The 19,275-nt window shown below is 56.3% G+C and overlaps 2 protein-coding genes across 2 annotated transcripts; one reads left to right on the forward strand and one right to left on the reverse strand.

Moving 5' to 3' along the window:
- Positions 1 to 720: 720 nt before the first annotated feature.
- On the forward strand, positions 721 to 14,566 carry Arhgap4 (Rho GTPase activating protein 4). The gene is made up of 21 exons (XM_070039488.1): positions 721 to 891; positions 4,476 to 4,683; positions 4,766 to 4,928; positions 5,122 to 5,184; positions 5,449 to 5,664; positions 6,607 to 6,735; positions 6,839 to 7,060; positions 8,967 to 9,068; positions 9,715 to 9,906; positions 10,003 to 10,087; positions 10,280 to 10,301; positions 10,500 to 10,602; positions 11,404 to 11,464; positions 11,583 to 11,660; positions 11,765 to 11,899; positions 11,995 to 12,100; positions 12,199 to 12,432; positions 12,523 to 12,593; positions 12,677 to 12,863; positions 13,010 to 13,109; positions 14,226 to 14,566. The coding sequence occupies exons 1-21, from the start codon at positions 825 to 827 to the stop codon at positions 14,436 to 14,438; spliced, it is 2,757 nt and encodes a 918-aa protein (XP_069895589.1). The 5' UTR covers positions 721 to 824; the 3' UTR covers positions 14,439 to 14,566.
- A 591-nt stretch (positions 14,567 to 15,157) lies between these two features.
- Avpr2 (arginine vasopressin receptor 2) lies at positions 15,158 to 17,472 on the reverse strand. The gene is made up of 4 exons (XM_070039490.1): positions 17,425 to 17,472; positions 17,040 to 17,223; positions 15,950 to 16,834; positions 15,158 to 15,834 (listed from the first exon to the last, which is right to left on the reverse strand). The coding sequence occupies exons 2-4, from the start codon at positions 17,062 to 17,064 to the stop codon at positions 15,629 to 15,631; spliced, it is 1,116 nt and encodes a 371-aa protein (XP_069895591.1). The 5' UTR covers positions 17,065 to 17,223; positions 17,425 to 17,472; the 3' UTR covers positions 15,158 to 15,628.
- Between the last annotated feature and the right edge of the window lie 1,803 nt (positions 17,473 to 19,275).

Consider the following 19,275-nt stretch of genomic DNA (forward strand, 5'->3'; position numbering starts at 1 on the left):
AAAAAACTGTTGCTCTGTGGCTTAGAGTTGGCAGAAGCCAAGGGAAACCCTATCACCATTGAGAGAAGCCCCAAGACTAGCCTGAAGCTGGCTAAGCCCTTGTTCGGAAGGGGCTGCCTGGGAGAGGGCAGGTGCAGGCAATAGCAGAAAGGAGGCAGAAAAGTGTCTTCCGGCAGCAGGAAGTGGTAACCACCTATGGGGAAATGAGGCTTGTTCTTCCTTTTGGGGTTGAGCAGAAGGGGAACCAGAGCTGAACCCTGCTCCCTACCCCCAAGGGGGCCTGGAGGGAACACAGGCAGCTGCAGAACTTCCCACCCCAGCTCTCCAGGCTCCTTGGGTCTCTCAGGCTGTAACTCAGGAAGCAGGCGGCATCTGGTGTCCTGGGAGCGTGGGGGAGGCAGGCAGCCCAGGGAGAATCCTGAGCCTAGAGCAGCTACAGGGCCACTGCTCCGCTGGTATTCAGGGCCAGGGGCCATGGGAGGTGCCGGCGGTGATCAAAGCTAGCCTTCTGAAGATGGTGCCAGCCTGCCGGGCACCTCTTGTACTGACCGCTTAGTGGTGGCGCTTGGGCACAAGGTGGGCTAGGTGTAGGCCCAGGGGGAGGAGGGTGCAGTGAGGCTGCGAGGGGGCGCTCTTCTCCCGAGAGTCCCTCGGGGGGCCGCGCCGGGCCGGGGCCGCCCCGCCCCCCGGGGGGACCGCGCTGGGGGCGGGGCGAGGCGGAGCCGCCGCACGGTGCTGGCTGAGGCCTCGGGTCCCAGCTTCTGGCCTCTCGCCGCCGTCCGCGTGGGAGAATCCGAGCTCGACGGCGCGGCCGTGTGGCCGCCATGGCGGCGCATGGGAAGCTGCGGCGGGAGCGGGGGCTGCAGGCGGAGTATGAGACACAAGTCAAAGGTGAGCGGGGGTCAGGCACTCCTGGCCTGGTCTCCGGTGGAGACCTCGAAGGTACTGGGTTCCCCACAACCAGTGTTCCCCCGTAGATCCCCAGCAACCTGGACGGGGGGTGGAGGAGTCAAACCTCATGTTTCTTGGCGCTCCTTTGGCCTCATCCGCTTGCAAGTCCCTGGCCTTTCGCCCTTCCTTTGGGTTCTCTGCTCTGCTTGGGTCTGCTCCTTACCCAGGGAGCACACAACACCCTGGTGGCCCGAGGAGGGGTGGACTGAGAAGGTGGCATGCTGGCTGGACGGTAGTGGGCTCCTTGGATTTTGCTGGGGGGACTGGGGGAAGGGAGGGATGAGGATGCTGGGGTTGGTGGCCACCTCAGCCTAACACCACTGGAGTCCCCGAGCGCTTGGCCCCTTCGCTGCTTCTTGGCACTGAGGTGGCCTGCTGGGGAGGGCGCTGGCCCTGGTCAGGCTGGAGGAGGGAATCTTGCCTCAAGCGATCTCACCGAGCTGGCTTCCTTCTGCAGTTCTATCCCTGTGGGTTCTGATAAGCATTCCAGTGCAAATCACATGCAGATGAGCTTTACAAATTCTTTGCTGTCCACTTCTTTTATGACTTCTACAAAAGAAAGAAGGGAGCATCTAAGGGCTCAGAGTTTTCTATTGCTTGCATGCGTCTGACTCCGTATTCCTCTCAGTTGCTCCATTTTACCTGTTGTGTAAACAAGTTCAGAGTCGCGCAGTGACTTACCCGGGTCACACAGCACAACAGCTGCAAGGAGCTTATGCAAAAGGACACTCGAGGTATTTTCCAACTCTTAGATGCATAACCTGATACAATGAGTCAGTGCAACAATTTATCCCACTGTGCCCCATCCAGAACACATTGCCTGGTGTCCAGAGCCAGCCTGGAGTAACTGCAGAGGGCGCCGGCACTGCAAGTCTAGCCCTTATCATTTCTCACATGGAGGCAGCGATCCCATCCTACTTCCTCAAAATGCAGTGGGCTGGAGAACTTTGAAAACTCTTCAGTCAGCAAATGTGGGCAATTAATTCACACTGAACAGAGCAGCTTTGAGCAAGATGTCTTTAGGACCTCCCTTGCTGCACCCTGCACCTCCAACCATTTGTAGCCTCTGTTTTCCATCTCGCTTCCCAAGGAGACCTTTCAACCATGCTAGGAAACCAAGGGCACTGACTTGACCCCCTCAATTCTGCAAGATCAGCATGGGGACAGTTTGGGAGGCCATCTTTTCTTCTCTGTCAGCAGAAGTCAAAGTGAATGCCTTGCTCAACGGATGCACGGGTGGGCCTGAGGCCCAGCTTTGCAATTCAAACATAAAGGAATCCCTTTTGGCAGATTTTTATTTTCCCAACCTGCATCTGTTTTGTCTCAGACTGGGAATTCGTGGCTCTGTAACAGAGAACAGGTCCCTGCCCTCACATGGGTCACAGGTCTGGTGGGAAAGACAAATGGTAAACAAGCCATCCCATAATTCTGTCCAGGTAACCACTGGGAAGCAAAAAGGGTAGAATGAGGCAGACCTAGCTGTGGAGGGGGAAGGGTTGGGACACCGTTCTCTGGCCTGACTGACATCTAGAGGCTGGGGGCTAGGCACTGGACACTTGCTATCATGGAGCTGAAATGCAGTTGGCTTCAACCAGCCAGTGCACATATCCAGATGCTGACGGAGCTTTTGCTCCTGGCAGTGAAGAATCAATACAGTGGTGTGGTCTCCTGCTCCATTCAGCACAGTTCAGGTGTAATAAGTCCTCAGGGAATACAATGCCTCTTGGAGGGAAGGCAAGTGCCACAGGGAGGGAGAAGCTACCCAGGTAATCTTAAGACCTTGCTTGGAATGAAATATCTTCCTTCTTTCTTTCCTTCTTTCTGTTCTTTTTCTTGTGCTGGTACTGGGACTTGAACTCAGGATCTTGTTCTCTTGCTTAGTATTTTTGCTCAAGGTTAACATTACTTGGTAGCCATACTCCTGCTTTTTTGCTGGTTAATTGGAGATAAAAGTGTTGGGTTCTATTTTTTCTGCCCAGGCTATCAAACTCAGCCTCTTGAGCAGCTAGGATTACAGGAATGAGCTACTGGTACCCACGTGAAATTATGTGTGTGTGTGTGTGCACACGCCAGTACTAGGGCTTAAACTCAGGGCCTGGACACTGTCTCCTACCTTTTTTGGCTGGTCCTCTACCACGTAAGCCACACCTCTACTTCCAACTTGTTGCTTGTTAATTGGAGAGAAGCACTGGACTGTCCGGCCCAGATGGTTTTGAACCATGATCCTCAGTATCTGGGATTATAGGCCACCAGCTCACAATGGAGTTATTTTAAACAGCCCCTCCAGGTCCTGCCCCTCAGGGTGGGTCTGTGGTCTTAACCCCTGCCTTCCCTCCCTCTACACACACCTGAAGGAGGGGACAGCTGCCCTCTTTGATTTTTCTCTGGCAGCTAGAGGGCTATGGAAATGAAGCAGGTCTATATAGCTCAGCCCTGCATGGGGTAGGGGAGCCTGGGCTGTCTACCTGGCCCTCCCCCTCTGCATCCACGACAGCATTGATTTTGTTGATTCCCTTTCTTGGCACTCATTGCTCCTGGACATTCTGGTGTGTGTCTGCTCCTTTGTTCTCTGCCCCCCTTCCAATCCCAGATCTAGAAGGGTGTGAAGTCGACATTATACTCAATGAAGAAATCAAGCTGAAGTGAATGCTCTTTATTTCCCCAGGGCCCCTGTGCCCACCTGGACATGGGGTGGGGAGGCACAACGTTTTCAGCAAGTTGCTTCTGCTTGCTGGACCTGCAGCTTTCTACTTTAAGTCTGAATGTGGGAAGCAGCATTGCCAAATCAAGTTACTGATAAGGTGTCAAAAGGGGGGGACATCGTGGGGCCCTGGGTGTGGCTCTCCGCTGGGTGGGGGGGAGGAAAAGCCAGGGGTGGGTGATTGGGTTGGAAACTGCCTCAGCCCTGAGCAGTCCCACACATGTGTGCAGGGGTCCTGTGTATCTAAGCAAAAGGAAATAGCAGGGGAAGCAAGTTGGGCTTTTCCAGGAACTAAGGAGAGAAGGCACCCAACTGGCAATGGGGTGGCATGGGCTGAGGTAGCCCTGTGTCCTGCCTCTGGGAGCAACTTCAGCCTTCCCAGAGCTGCTATACTCTACCCTTAGTCATGCAAGGGCTCAGCCCCTCTGTCTCCCCCAAAAATCAGAACAGCCAGGTGCCAGTTGCTCACACCTGTAATCCTAGCTACTCAGGAGGCTGAGACCTGAGGATCCCAGCTGGGATCCTCAGGCAGGAAAATGTTGTAAGACTCTTTCCTCCAATTAACCACCAAAAAGCTGAAGTAGAGCTGTTGCTCAAGTGTTAGAGCCCCAGCCTTGAGCACAAAAGCTCAATGACAGTGCCCAGGGGCAGAGTTCAAGCCCCAGGACTGGCACACACACACACACACACACACACACACACACACAAATTAGGACATACAGATGGCCGTGTGTCTGTGTCTCTGCCTCTGTGGCCCAGCTGTGTGGGCAGTGCATGCCAGCCAGGCCTGAGCCGCGGTCCTGTGCGTCTGATCCCCTTGCAGAGATGCGCTGGCAGCTGGGCGAGCAGCTGCGCTGTCTGGAGCTCCAGGGGGAGCTGCGTCGTGAGCTGCTGCAGGAGCTGGCAGAGTTCATGCGGCGCCGAGCCGAGGTGGAGCTCGAATATTCCCGGGGCCTGGAAAAGCTGGCTGAACGTTTTGCGAGCCGGGGAGGCCGCCTGGGGGGCAGCAGTCGAGAGCAGCAGAGCTTCCGGTGGGTACCATACTGGCAGCAGGGCTGGGGCCAGGCCCTGAGGCTTGTAGACAACCTGTTCTGAGTGGCCCTCTGTCCCCAGGAAGGAACCATCCCTCCTGTCGCCCCTACATTGCTGGACTGTGCTGCTGGAGCAGACACGGCAGCAGAGCCGGGAGAGCGCGGCCCTCAGCGAGGTGCTGGCCGGGCCCCTGGTCCAGCGCTTGGGTCACATTGCCGAGGATGTGGGGCGCATTGTCAAGAAGGTAGGGCTCAGGTCCAGGGCCACGCCAGGTGTAGGGCCTCTGCCTAGGCGCACTGTGGCTGGGAGGCGTGGGAGGCTAGCTGGGGTCCTGTGTGGCCCATGGTGCAGAGCGAAGATGGGGAGGGTCGTCCCAGGATGGTGGCAGGTACTAATGCTGGGTAGTACTGTGCTCACACCATCTCCTCGGCCTCTAGAGTAAGGACCTGGTGCAGCAGCTGCAGGATGAGCTCCTGGAGGTGGTCTCAGAGCTCCAGACGGTGAGGAAGGGTGGGGCAGGGCCCAATCCCAGTGGCCCAGGGAAAAATACCAATCAGAGGGAGGGCAAGAACAACCCCAGGCTGGGCTCAGGGAGAAACAAGTGCCTAGGGTGACATGGGTGTGGGGGACTGCGGGAAAACTGGGGCCAGGGCTGATGTGGATAGCCCAAGTCTCAGGTTGGAGTCCCAGGCAGGCTGCCGGGAGGAGGAGGAAGCGGCTGGCTGTGGCCTTCAACAGAGCTGCCTTGCCTTGGTCCTCTGCAGACCAAGAAGACATACCAGGTGTACCACACCGAGAGCGTGAACGCCGAAGCCAAGCTCCGCGAAGCAGAGCGGCAGGAGGAGAAGCGAACAGGCCGGAGCGCCTTGCCCACCAGTGCCAATGCTGCCGCCACCAGCACCACCGCCGCCACCACCAGCTCGGACGCGGGGCCTCTCCGCAAAAGCTCCCTCAAAAAGGGAGGACGGCTAGTAGAAAAGGTAGGCCTGGAAGGCTATGGGCCATCTTTTCCTCCATGTCCAAAGGCTCCTGGCCTTTGCCCTGCAAGCCTTTGAGCCTGCCCTTACGGCAGCCCAGCGCAGCTCGCCCTACATCCCACGTGGCCTTCCACAGCCCCTCGGGGCCAGAGCTGAGGGACTGCTAAGCCTGAGGGGTTTTGCTCCCAAGTACCTTCTGAGGTTTTGCAGGGCAGAGGGCACAAACTCGGGATGAGGGATTAGGTGACCTGCGAGGAAAAACAGCACTCATTTGGGGGGTAGCCCCAAAGACAGACGAGGAGGGTGAGAAATATCAAGGATGGAGAGGGATTTTCCAGCCCTTCTAAGACCTCCGACTCACCTTTTTTTTTTTTTTTTTTTTTGTCGGTCATGGGGCTTGAACTCTGGGCCTGAGCGCTGTCCCTCAGCTCTTCAGCTCAAGGCTAGAGCTCTACCACTTGAGCCACAGTGCCACTTCCGGTTTTCCAAGTGGTGTATTGAAGACAAGAGTCACATGGACGTTCTTGCCTGGGCTGACTGCCTTGGACCGTGATCCTCAGATCTCAGCCTCCTGAGTAGCCAGGATTACAGGCATGAGGCACCCTGCCTGGGTCCACATTGAGTTTGAGGTTTCTTTTTTTTTTTTTTTGTTTTGGGTCCGGTCGTTGGGCCTGAACTCTGGGCCTGGGCGCTGTCCCTCAGCTCTTCAGCTCAAGGCTAGCGCTCTACCACTTGAGCCACAGTGCCACTTCCGGCTTTTTCTTTTTGCTTATGTGGTGCTGAGGAATCGAACCCAGGGCCTCATGCATTGCAAGGCAAGCACTCTACCACTGAGCCACCTTCCCAGCCCGAGTTTGAGGTTTCTATGGGACACTAGGTGTATAATCAGAGATGGGGACAGTCTGCCAAGTGGGAGACCCCAGTGAGCCTTATTGTCCTGAACAGCGTCAAGCCAAATTCTTAGAGCACAAGGTCAAGTGTACCAAGGCACGGAATGAATACCTGCTCAGTCTGGCCAGTGTCAATGCGGCTGTCAGCAACTACTACTTGCATGATGTCTTGGACCTCCTAGATGTGAGTCCTCTGTGTGTGTGTGGCGGGGGGGGGGGACTCCACGCCCTGTAGCTCAGAGGCTGCAGTTCTAGCCTTCCCTGAGTATATGCTCGCTTCTCTCCAGTGCTGTGATACAGGCTTCCATTTGGCCCTGGGGCAGGCCCTCCGAAGCTACACAGCCACCAAGAGCCGCGCCCACACCTCCCAGCTGCAGGGCCTGGGCAGCCTGGAAGAGGCTCTGGAGGCCTTGGACCCTCCAGGGGACAAGGCCAAAGTGCTGGAGGTGCATGCTATGGCCTTCTGCCCCCCACTGCGTTTTGATTATCATCCCCACGAGGGCGATGAGGTAAGGGTCACACTGCATGCCCCAAGAGTGGTGACAAAGGTCTTCATTCCAGTGCTAGCCAGTCAAATGAGCCACACTTTGTCAAGGAAGAAAAGCTCCTGGTTGTGGCCAGTCCCTGCTTCCCAGCTCTTCATCCCATAGCCCGAGGCAAATGCAGACCATTCTCACTGCAGGAGCCGACTTAGAGAGGACCTGGTGCTCTTGCTCAGCTTTTTGACTCATGGCTGGCATTCTACCACTTAAGCCGTGGCTCCACTTCCAGCCTTTTTTTTTTTTTTTTTCGTCGGTCGTGGGGCTTGAACTCTGGGCCTGGGCGCTGTCCCTCAGCTCTTCAGCTCAAGGCGAGCGCTCTACCACTTGAGCTACAGCGCCACTTCCGGTTTTCTGGTGGTTTATTGGAGATAGGAGTCTCACGGTCTCTCCTGCCCGGGCTGGCTTTGAACCGAGATCTTCAGATCTCAGCCTCCTGAGTAGCTAGGATTACAGGCGTGAGCCACCAGCGCCCGGCTCACTTCCAGCCTTTTGCTAGTTAATTGGAGAGAAGAGTCTCGTGGACTTTTCTGCCCAGGCTGGCTCTAAACCATGATCCTCAGAGCTTACCCTTCTGAGTAGCTAGGGTTATAGGAATGTGCTAAGTATCCTTTTGTGTCCTGCCCAGCATGATCTTTTTTAGGTGTTTCGCTGTTGGAGCATAGAGCAGTATTTCATTCCCTTTCCTGAGGGACTCTATTTCATGGGTGGACTACATTTTTTTTCATTAATTTCTTGGATTGTTTTCATCTTTGGACTTTTTTTTCTTTTCTTTTTTCTTTTTTTTGTCAGTAGTGGGGCTTGAACTCTGTCCCTCAGCTCTTCAGCTCAAGGCTAGCACTCTACCCCTTGAGCCACAGCACCACTTCTGGTTTTCTGAGTGGTTTATTGAAGATAAGAGTCTCATGGACTTTCCTGCCCAGGTTGGCTTTGAACCACGACCCTCAGATCTCAGCCTCCTGAGTGGCTAGGAGCCACCGGTGCCTGGCTTTAGACTTTTAAAAAAATATTTATTTTTTGCCAGTCCTGGGGCTTGAACCTCAGGGTCTGGGCACTGTCCCTGAGCTTCTTTTGCTCAAGGCTAGCACTCTACCACTTGAGCCACAGCGCCACTTCCGGCTTTTTCTGTTAATGTGATACTGAGGAATCAAACCCAGGGCTTCATGCATGCAAAGCAAGCACTGTAACACTAAGTCACATTCCCAGCCCTCTTCTCTTTTTTTGATGCCAGTCCTGGGGCTTGAACTCAACCTGAACATTGTCCCTGAGCTTTTTGCTCAAAGCTAGCACTCTACCCTTTGAGCCACAGCTTCTGGCTTTTTTTGGGGGGGGGGGTCCGGTTGTGGGGCCTGAACTCTGGGCCTGGGCACTGTCCCTCAGCTCTTCAGCTCGAGGCTAGCACTCTACTACTTGAGCCACAACGCCACTTCCGGCTTTTTTCTTATGTGGTGCTGAGGAATTGAACCCAGGGCCTCGAGCATGCAAGGCAAGTGCTCTACCACTGAGCCACCTTCCCAGCCCCAGCTTCTGGCTTTTTCTGAGTAGTTAATCAGAGATTTTCATAGACTTTCTTTCGGGACTGGCTTCAAGCTGTGATCATCAGCCTCCTGAGTAGTTAGGATTACAGGCGTGAGCTGCTGGTGCCAGTCTACCTTTGGACTTTTATGAGTATCTCTGTCATGGACATTTATGGACAAGAGTTGGTGTGAGCAGAGGGATTCATGGCTCTTGGGGAGCTGCTGCTCCAGTCTTCAATGTGTCAAGGCACAGTAGTCCCAGAGTCAGCCACCAGGCAGCAGAAGTGTGCTTTGTTCCTCAGGCCCACCGTCATTGCTGTGGTAGGCCCCGCCTTCAGCCCCTCTACTGCCCTCTGCAGGTGGCTGAAATTCGGGTGGAGCTGGAGCTGCGTGAAGAGATTTTGCCCAGAGCCCAAAACATCCAGAGTCGTCTGGACCGACAGACCATCGAGACAGAGGAGGTATGAATGGCTAGGCTTGGTGGAACACGAGACCCTGTCTTGGGTTTGGCTGTCCTACCACTGCCTTCCTGATTTAGACTTTCTGATTCCCACATTGACTCCCAGGCCTTTTATTATTATTATTATTATTATTATTATTATTATTATTGGTACTAGTATCGGGGCTTGAACTCAGGGTCTGAATGCTCTCCCTTAGCTATTTTGCTCAAGGCTGGTACTCTACCACTTGAGCCACAGCTCCATTTCTGGCTTTTTGCTAGTTAATTGGAGATAAGAGTCTCATAGATTTTCCTGCTGGCCACTGACTCACACCTGAAATCCTATTCAGGAGGCTGAGATCTCAGGACTGTGGTTCAAAGCCAGTCTGGGCAGGAGAGTCTATGAGACTCTTATCTCCACTTCACCACCAGAAAATGGAGCTGGAAATGGAGCTGTGGTTCAAGTAGTAGGGCACTAACCTTGAGCAGAAAAAGCTCAAGGACCATGTTCAGGCCCTGAGTTCAAGACCCAGGACTGACGAAAACAGAAAAAGAAAACAAAACTCAATCCTCATATCTCAGCCTCCTGAGTAGCTAGGATGATTGGGTGTGAGCCATCAGTGTTCGGCTGTCTCTCATTTCTTACCGTCCTGGTGCTGTTCCATCAGGTAAACAAGACATTGAAGGCAACTCTGCAGGCGCTACTGGAGTTGATGGGATCAGATGAAGGGGATGCCCTAGACTCCTTCCAGGCCAGTCCTTCTACGGAATCCCTCAAGTCTACTAGCTCAGACCCTGGCACAAAACAGGCAGGCCGGAGACGGGGCCAGCAGCAGGAAACAGAGACCTTCTACATTACGGTGAGACCGGGCAGGTGGAGGAGAGCCCACAGGGCAGGAGGGGCACATCTTGCCTGGCCAGATCTAAAACTTGAGGCTCTTATTTTGGCCTTCTAGAAGCTTCAGGAGTATGTGAGCGGCCGGAGTATCCTTGCCAAGCTACAGGCCAAGCATGAGAAGCTTCAGGAGGCTATACAACGCGGTGAGTCCTGGCCCATGCCCGCCCCTTCCTTTCCCTCCTGGGGCCTGGAATTTTATCTGCCTTCCTCTGCCAGGGAGCAACTAACCAATCCAACAAGAGCCCTGGCCTCTCTTCTACCTGGCCTTGAGCCTTTGGGCCACACCTCTCTCTGGGGTTCTTTGTAGACCCCCTGGCATGTTTTCTCTTCTCTAGGTGACAAGGAGGAGCTGTCATGGTGAGTCATTCAGAGATCCTCTGTCTCCCTCTCCTTGGTACCCAGCTCTGCTGTCCAGCCTGCTGGGGCCTCAACTTCCCATTTTGCCCAGTGGATCCTAGGAGGACTTGGGGGGTCCAGGGCCCTGTCTGGTTGCACTGAGGGTGGGCCATCCTATTTCATGCCTGCTCTTCTCAGACCCAGTTCCCATCCCTGCAGGACTCAGTACACGAAGAGACGATTCCAGAAGAGCCGCCACCCCCGTCCTAGCTCCCAATATAACCAGAGACTCTTTGGAGGAGATATGGAGAAGTTTATTCAGGTACTTGCTTTATCCTACTCTCTGGTCAGCTCTGGATTACAGCTGTGGCACTGATATAAAAGTGTTGTTAGGAAACACAGAAAACCAGGGCTGGGAATGTGGCTAGTGATACAGTGTTCACCTAGCATGCATGAAGCCCTGAGTTTAATTCCTCAGAACCACATACATAGAAAACGTCGGAAGTGGCACTGTGGCTCAAGTGGTAGAGTGCTAGCCTTGAGCAAAAGAAGACTCGGGGGCAGTGCCCAGGCTCTGAGTTCCAAGTCCCAGGACTGGCAAAGAAAAAAAAAAAGAGCTAGGCATCAGTGGCTCACGCCTGTCATCCTAGCTACTCAGGAGGCTGAGATCTGAGGATCATAGCTTAAAGCCAGCCCACGCAGGAAAGTCTGTGAGGCTCTTATCTCCAAGCAAGCACCGAAAAAAGCTGAAGGTGGTTTTGTTGATTAAGTGGTGGAGTGCTAGCCTTCAGCAAAAATGCTCAGGGAGTGTGGCCCCTCCCGCACACAAAGAAATAACATTGTCGTTGGTAATTTTGTATTCAATAGAATATTGAAAAGAATCTGTCTACTTAATGAACAATTTGAGCTTTGCAGTGCTACTTGATTCAAGGTCAACCAACAGCCGAATTTTGATTATGCTTTTACATTCCAGCAACAATTTGTAAATAAAATGTAAAGCACTTCCTAAAATAGCACCAGCAATATCAAGCCACTTAGACACTGTTAAGAGAAAAACAATGGAAGAACAGGGTGAGCTAGACTGTCTCTGAGTGACGTAAGCCCCGGCTTGTCTGTTCCCCAGAGCTCAGGCCAAACTGTACCTCTGGTGGTGGAGAGCTGTATCCGCTTCATTAACCTCAATGGTAAGCACAGCCCAGCGCCTCCTGCCACCCTGGCACCTGCCTGGTACCAGGCAACTGGTATAGGGGGCCAGTCTAGGAAGGGAGGGGACTCTGCCCTCCAGCTTCTTATCTTCCACAGGCCTGCAGCACGAGGGCATCTTCCGGGTTTCAGGTGCCCAGCCCCGGATCTCTGAGATCCGAGATGCCTTTGAGAGAGGTAGGGATGTGCCCAGTGTGTGTGTGTGTGGAGGGGGCCAGTGGGGACTCGGCAGCCACAGTCTGCCTCCTCATCCAGCGTGTTGCCCACCTACTTGCACACAGGGGAGGACCCTCTGGTGGAAGGGTGTACTGCCCATGACCTGGACTCAGTGGCTGGAGTGCTCAAGCTCTACTTCCGGAGCCTGGAGCCCCCACTCTTCCCAGCACACCTTTTCAATGAGCTTCTGGCCTCTGCAGGTGAAACCAGGGCCTCAGGCTGGGCTGGTTGGGTTGGGCTGAAGAGCCAGGGCTTCGCCCCTCATTGTGCTGTCTTTTGGGACTGCTGGCCACAGAGCTGGAGGCCATGATGGCGCGGGTTGAGCCTGTGAGCCGGCTGTTGGCTCAGCTGCCGGGAGCGGTGCTGGTGGTCCTGCGCTACCTTTTCACCTTCCTCAATCAGTGAGTGTTTGGGGGGGGTGAGCTGGCAGAGGGGGAGAAAGGGATAGCAGTGCTGAAGCCCCCTGCGTGTGACCCCCCCCCGTCCACTTCCCTCCCAGCTTGGCACAGTACAGCGATGAGAACATGATGGACCCCTACAACCTGGCTGTGTGCTTCGGGCCGACGCTTCTGCCTGTGCCCCCTGGGCAGGACCCTGTGGCCTTGCAGGGCCGGGTGAACCAGCTGGTGCAGACGCTCATCTTGCAGCCTGCACAGGTGTTTCCATCCTTGGCTGCTCTGCCAGGCCCCGTCTATGAGAAGTGCATGGCACCACCTTCTGCTGCCTGCCTGGGGTACCAGACACTTGGTGCTGCCTGGTGGGGGATGGGGGTGGGGGTTCCACTGCAGGTCAGCCCCGCTCACCTGCCTTCTCTGAACATCAGGGACACCCATCTGGAGAGCCTTGGGGAGAATGAGCCAGAGCTGGAAGTTGGGACCACAACTCAGGAGGATGGTGAGGAGGGTCATGGGAGACCTCACCCTGTGTCATCTCCTGGTGCGCACTGCATCACCAATTGGCCCCTCCCTTCTCCGCAGACCCAGAAAGGGGTGTCATAGAGGCTGTGGCCTGCTTTGCCTACACGGGCCGCACAGCCCAGGAGCTGACATTCCAGCGAGGCGACGTTCTGCGGCTGCACGCGCGGGCATCGAGTGACTGGTGGCGGGGGGAGCATGCTGGCGTGCGGGGCCTCATTCCCCACAAGTACATCACACTGCCCGAGGGGTGAGTCAGCTGCCATCCTGTCCTAGGCAGCCAGACTGCAACAGGAAGCATGGGGGACTACTGAGGCGGGTCTCTTTCCTTTGCCACCCCCGGGAAGGGCAACTCAACTTGGGGCCCTTACCAGGCTCCCTGTCTGTGCCTTGCAGGCTGGAGCTAGATATGCCACCTGAAGCCATTGGCCCCTCTGGGCACAGACGGCAGTGCTTGATCCCAACCTCCCCGGAGCGACATGTGGAGGTGGACAAGGTGAGACTGCAGGGTAGGCTGTGTGGCAGGTTGGGGGCACGGGCGCTGCTTCCCAAGGCGAAGTTCCATCTCAGGGCTCCTTGAACGCTATGCAGTAAACTTCCCACGAGCCAAGCAGCCAAAGAGGAGCCTAGGAAAGGGCAGGAGAGGGAGTGGGGATGGAAGGGCAGGGCACGGAGGCATGGAAAGAGGAGCAGAACACCTTTGCCAGGGCATTACACTCACATGCTTTTGCGGCTACTGGGCTGTAGACTGGAGGCCTTCCACTTTCATTTGGCTTTTCTGCTCAAGTGTGGCGCTCTACCCCTTGAGCCAGTGTGCTACTTCCTGCTTTTATCCTGGTTAATTGGAGATAAGAGTCTCATGGACTTTCCTTCTTGGGCTGGCTTTGAACCACGATCCTCACATCTCAGCCTCTTGAGTAGCTAGGATGGCAGGTGTGAGCCACTGGCACCCAGCTCACATACTCTTGAACAGGGGGGACCAGGCTATCTAGGTTGGTGTGGCTGACCGGCTGGAGTATAGGCTTCAAGGCTGGCATTTTAGAGCCAGCCTAGGTGAGAGGCAATGGTATGGCCGGTGCTTGGCACACCAAGGAGGATGAAGGGACAGATGACAGAGAAGCACGAGGGGAACTGGCCGAGGGAATAAAGTGGGTTGGGACAAGGCCCTCCCTGGCAACGGCACAGCCCCAACAGCCCACTCTCCATAGGGTATTGTGGCTCTGATGGGCTGCACAAGGAAGCCTGGGGTTTGCTGAGCCAAAGAGGAGAGTATAAGAGTGTGCACGGGCTCCCGGTGTGCCCAGCTCCCAAGCTAAGCACGTCAGGACAGGTGGGTGCACAGGCACGAGCTGCAGCCTGGCATCTGGGAGCCGGGCATAGGGCAGGCTCCCAGGAGAGAGCTGATGGCCTCAGGCGGCTGTGGTGGAGGCTGTGACGTTAAGGGAAAGAGTAGGACTGAAAAGATGTGAGGGCCTCAGCAGACACCAGGAGGGGTAGGGCGTGGCCTGGAGGTTCAAGCAGAGCTGCAGCATGGTCTGGCATGACAACAGGGTTTGAGGAGTGGGATAGTAACAGGAATCCTTCCTCAACTGTCCCTGTCTATCTTTTCCAGACTGTGGCCCAGAATATGGATTCGGTGTTTAAGGAGCTCTTGGGAAAGACCACTGCTCGCCAGGGCCTCAGGCCCACAGCTACTGCCTCCCCCAGCCCGGGGACTCGGAGCTGCCTGGGCAAGAACAAAGGCTTGTCCCGGGGATCTGGGGTCCCAAGTTCCCCCTCGACTTCCCATCCCCAGGGCCCAGACTTGGCCTTCAAGCCGCACTGACGCACTGACAATCACTCCAGGAAGCTGCCCGCCAGCCCCGCCCCCCTCCTCAGGCCCTTTGCTTCTTTGCAGCTTTGTTATGGAGTGAGGGCTAAGGGCTCATAAAGATCTATGCATTGATTCCCTGATGCCAGCCAGTGCTTTGTCTTAGAGCTGGGCAAAGGATACAGAGCCAGATCCCAGTGTCCATGGGTTGCTAGAGGCCAGATGCCAAGGTAGCAGATTGGACATGTGAAATAGCTTCTGCAGGTGGTCTCTAACACCAAGCTGGCATCAGAGGAGCTGTGGTACATGGAGACCTGCAGCACCCTAAGGTACAGACTTGTGCACTGTGGTGTGGCTTTCAGAGTCGTTGCATGTATCCATGGATAAGGTTTTTGGTTTTGGTTTTGGTTTTGGTTGGTCATGGGGCTTGAACTCTGGGCCTGGGTGCTGTCCCTCAGCTCTTTCACTCAAGGCTATAACTACCACTTCAGCCACAGTGCCACCTCCAGTTTTCTGGTGGTTCACTGGAGATAAGAGTCTCATGGTCTTTCCTGCCGGGGGCTGGCTTTGAACCGTGGTCCACAGATCTCAGTCTCCTGAGTCGCTGGGATTATAGGTATGAGTCATCAGTGCTCTGCTTGGGTGGGGTCCTTCTAGGTCTACAAAGCCCTCAGGCCAGCTCCCCTTCCCCACATCCACCAGTACCCTCATCCAAAGAGACTCCTTACCCCATGGAAAATGAACTGCATCTTTTTATTAGGGGGAGAGAAAGAGGGGGGGGGAGGGGGAAAGAGAGGGAGGGTGGGTGAGTGAGGGTGGGTGTAGCAAGGCACAGACTAAAAAGTTCCTTGGCCCTGCCCTGCTCCTTCCTCTTTGGCTCTCTGGACCTCTATGTCACCTGGGGGGAGGCACATGCACTTGTGTTACCTGCCACCCCCAGATCTGGTGGCCCTCTGTCTCAGTCTCTCATTCTTGGCACAAAGGAGCTGACTCAAAGGGCCCCTTACAGTCCTAGAGCCTACAGTCCTCCAGGGGACATGGGAAAAAGTGAGGGGGCTTTGCCCCGAGCCACAGAGTAAAACCATGACAGGGCCCCAGACTCCAGCCAGTTCTCTGCGCAGCTTCCTCCCTGTGGCCCCCAGAGCCGGTCTCAGACCGGCAGCTGAAGTGCAAGGAGACTTCAGAAGGAAGGAGCCCACCGTTGCTCAGGATGAGGTATCCTTGGCCAGGGAGGAGCTGGCAGTGGCACAAGACTCATCTTGGGGACCCAGGCTGAGTGGAGCGCGCCTCCGAGCACAGCACAGCAAACTGCGCAGCTCCGAGGAGACGCTGCTGCTGAAGGAAGCGTAGATCCAGGGGTTGGTGCAGCTGTTGAGGCTGGCCAGCAGCATGAGCAGCACAAAGGGGGGCCCTGGAGGGGGAGGAAGATCCAGGCTGGGTATTTGGGGACTTGAGCACCTGTGGGTGGGCATGCTGCTGTGGGGAGGGGGAGAGCCAATCCCGAGTACCCCCACTTCCACACCCACCTTCCCGAGGTGCCTCTGGGTCCCACGCGGCCCACAGCTGCACGAGGAAGAAGGGCGCCCAGCAAAGCACGTAAACAATCACAATCACCAGCGTCATCCTCACGGTCTTGGCCATAGCTGCCGACACTCGAGCTCCCTCACTAGGACTGCCAGGCCGGTGCCCTCTGCGGCGCCCCCCAGCCCTCTCGGATGGCCCTGGCACCAAGCTGGCATGAATCTCCCTGAAGATGAGCACCTGGCAGGCGGCGATGCCCAGGGCAGGTGCCACAAACACCATCAGTGCTATCCAGGTGACGTAGGCGCGAAGGCCCCACGGCTCCGCAAAGCGGGCCCAGCAGTCGAAGACCCCGCTGCCATCGCCCACATCACGCTGGGCAAAGATGAAGAGCTGCGGCAGGCTGAGAAGGAGCGAGAAGGCCCAGGCCACCAGCACTGGCCGGTTCCAGCGAGCCCCACCGCCATGGCGGTAGGCCACCATGGGACGGCATATGGCACGGTGGCGGTCCAGTGTCATCGCCAAGATCATGTAGGAGGATGCGTACATGCCCACCATCTGCAGGTACTTGACGGCCCGGCAAAGGGCATCGGGGCCTTGGAAACGGTCGGTGGCATCCCAGGCTAGCTGGGGCAGCACTTGAAACAGAGCCACAGCCAGGTCAGCTAGACACAAGTGACCGATGAAGACATGCATGGGTGCCCAGCGGCCGCGCCGGCCTCGCCGTACCAGGGCCCCCAACACCAAGCCATTGCCCAAGGCCACCGCCACAAAGACTGTGGAGAGCAGGGCCAGTTCCGCCTGGGCTAGCAATGGGTCCCGGGCGTCCAGTGGCTGCTCCTGGCTGCTGTTGCTGGAAGGGCTAGGGGGAGACAGGGTCGTAGGCACAGCTGGGCAAAGGTGGAGGACAAGGACTAAGTTAGAGAGGGTGCTGTGCAGGGTACCCAAGCCAGGGGGATTCCTACCCAGTGCCAGAGCTGGCAGCCTGGCCGGCTGACACACACTCGCCCCTCCTCGGCTCTCTCAATGCCCTCCCACTATCCCCCACCTCATTCTAACTAGAGGGGGTCAGGAGCCCAGTGGCTGGGGTCTTACCAGAAATGGTGGATGCCAGCAGCATGGTGGGGCAGCTGCAGGTATCCTAGTCGCCCGGAGACAGATGCGATCTCAGCCTGTACTTGAGAGGCCAGCTCTGCTGCCCAGTGCCACCGGATGTGAGCCCGTTCGAGAGGGGCGTCAGTGGCAGGTGCCCGGGATGGGATTCAAGCTGTGCCAGGTCCTGGGCGGAAGAAGCAGAGGGGCAGTAAGACAAACACACAAAACCCAGTACCGCCCGCCTGGGGCAGCCCGCACCGCACGCGTGGGGATGAGCATCCACGGCAGAGGCCTCAAGAAAACCCTCGCTGGAAGGCTGGGGACTAGCCAGGAGGGGGTAAGGGTGCTTCCCGCCTCTTCCCCCAGCCCTTTCGCAGCCCTTTACCTGGCTAGGCTCCTGGACAGCAGCGAGAAGGTGGCTCCAGCGGTCAGATCTGCTCTCCATCGCGTGCCCCGCCCCAACCCAACCCAACCCAGCCTGTGGGAGTGACCTGCACAGGAGGGGACTTCCTCCCCCTCCCCCACTCACCTCCCCTGGCCTCCCGGCACCATCCACCCGGAAGTAGGTTCCTGGCCTCCCATTTCCCTTCTTGCCCTCAGGCTTCCCTGATCTGTCCCCTGGACTGCTAACCCCCAGTCCTGAGCGCCCTGAGCCCCTGGCAGCTAGTATCCAGCTGGGCCCAGCAGCACCCTGTGTCCCCCACCCCAAAAAAGCCCACCTTCCTCTAGTGCTGGTCTGCCTGTTCTTTGGGAGATCATTTTATGCTGGACCTTAACTGCTAAGTGTGGATGCTGGCAGTGGACGAACCTGGCCACAGATCACTCTGCTTTTTCATGACAGAGCCTTACTTCCCCTTTCCCAGACTCTCTTTGGACCCAGGCGAGGAAGGGGTAAATACCACCGGGAGGGAGGGAGGGCCCCTCAGGCCCAAGCACGCTCCGCCTCCTTAATTAGGGCTGGCTGGCCGGAGATGAGGGACAGGAAGGGAGGGGGTGGGGCGGGGGTCAAGCCAGGGCTTAATGTACCCCTGTAAGCTCTAGCTTCCTCCCCAGAGGCCTGGGGGAGCCAGGAACACCCCCACTCTCTTCCTCCTCCCCCACCTACAGCTACCTGCACTAGGAGGAGGGGCTTCCAGCTGACCTCCATGTGTGTACCTGTTCCTCTGGCACCCTCTTAGTTTCTGGGCCGTCCTTCCCCATTTCCGCCGTCTCTGTCTCTCTCACACTCCACATCCACCAAGCACACAGCACAGACTCCCACATTCCTGCACATACGAAAGGCACTAGGGCGTGAGTCTCCATGCTGAGTCTCCTACCCTCCACCCCACCTCCACCCTCCTGCATCCCCTGTGCCCCCCCTCTTTCCAGTCAGCCTGACTAGGGCCAGCCCCAGCTCCAGGGTGTAACCTGGTCACCCACCCAGGGCTAAGCTCTTTTTTTTTTTTTTTTTCCTGTTTCTCTTCTCTATTGATCTATCAGGCTAGAGACCAAAACAGCCTTAGCATGCCCCAGGCCCAGGCCCAGGCCCAGGAGCCCAGCCAATAGTCAAAGCCTCCTCTTCCTGCCCAGAGAGCCCTCTGGTGCCTGGGCCCCTCCCAACCCCAATAAGGGATGAGTGGCCTTCTTTTTCTTTTGTAGGTCCAAGACTGGAATTCTAGGCTAGCCACAGCTCCAACCCCGATGGGTGCCTTCTCTGAGTCAAGACAGCGCTACACACTCCACATGCAGATAGCACATGCCATGCAGCTCAGATATGCACAGCACAAACGCGCACACACCCAATACACAGTGATGCACACAGTCACTGTGCCCATTCGCTCCATACCAGGTAGAGTACCCTCATCCTAAGCATGGGCAGCGGAGGCACAGCTCCTCCGAGCCTTCAGCAATCCAGTCTTCCCTGGAACGCTATACAACCCACTGTTAACCTAGAAGCATTGGGCCTACTTTCCTGATGCCATCCAGATCCAAGATTATGCCAAAGAGAGAGAGCCACTGGGGAAAAGCCCTACCCCACCTAGTACTTCCGGTCTGCCTTCCCCTATGCCCATCCCCCTGTACCTCTCAGCTGGCAGAGAAGCCCAGGGCACTAGTTCGGGAAGACAACAAAATAAGGCTTCGGTCCCTTGCTTTGCTGCTGCTCAGCTTTGTGGCTTTGAATGCCCAGCTGTCAGTTCTTCAGTTTCCCCTTGTCTAAAATGGGCCTTGGCCGTCTGCACACTGGATGAGGAAACAG

Source organism: Dipodomys merriami, unplaced genomic scaffold, assembly GCF_024711535.1.
Source record: "Dipodomys merriami isolate MVZ:Mamm:240054 unplaced genomic scaffold, mDipMer1.0.p SCAF_3, whole genome shotgun sequence".
Lineage (NCBI taxonomy): Eukaryota > Metazoa > Chordata > Mammalia > Rodentia > Heteromyidae > Dipodomys > Dipodomys merriami.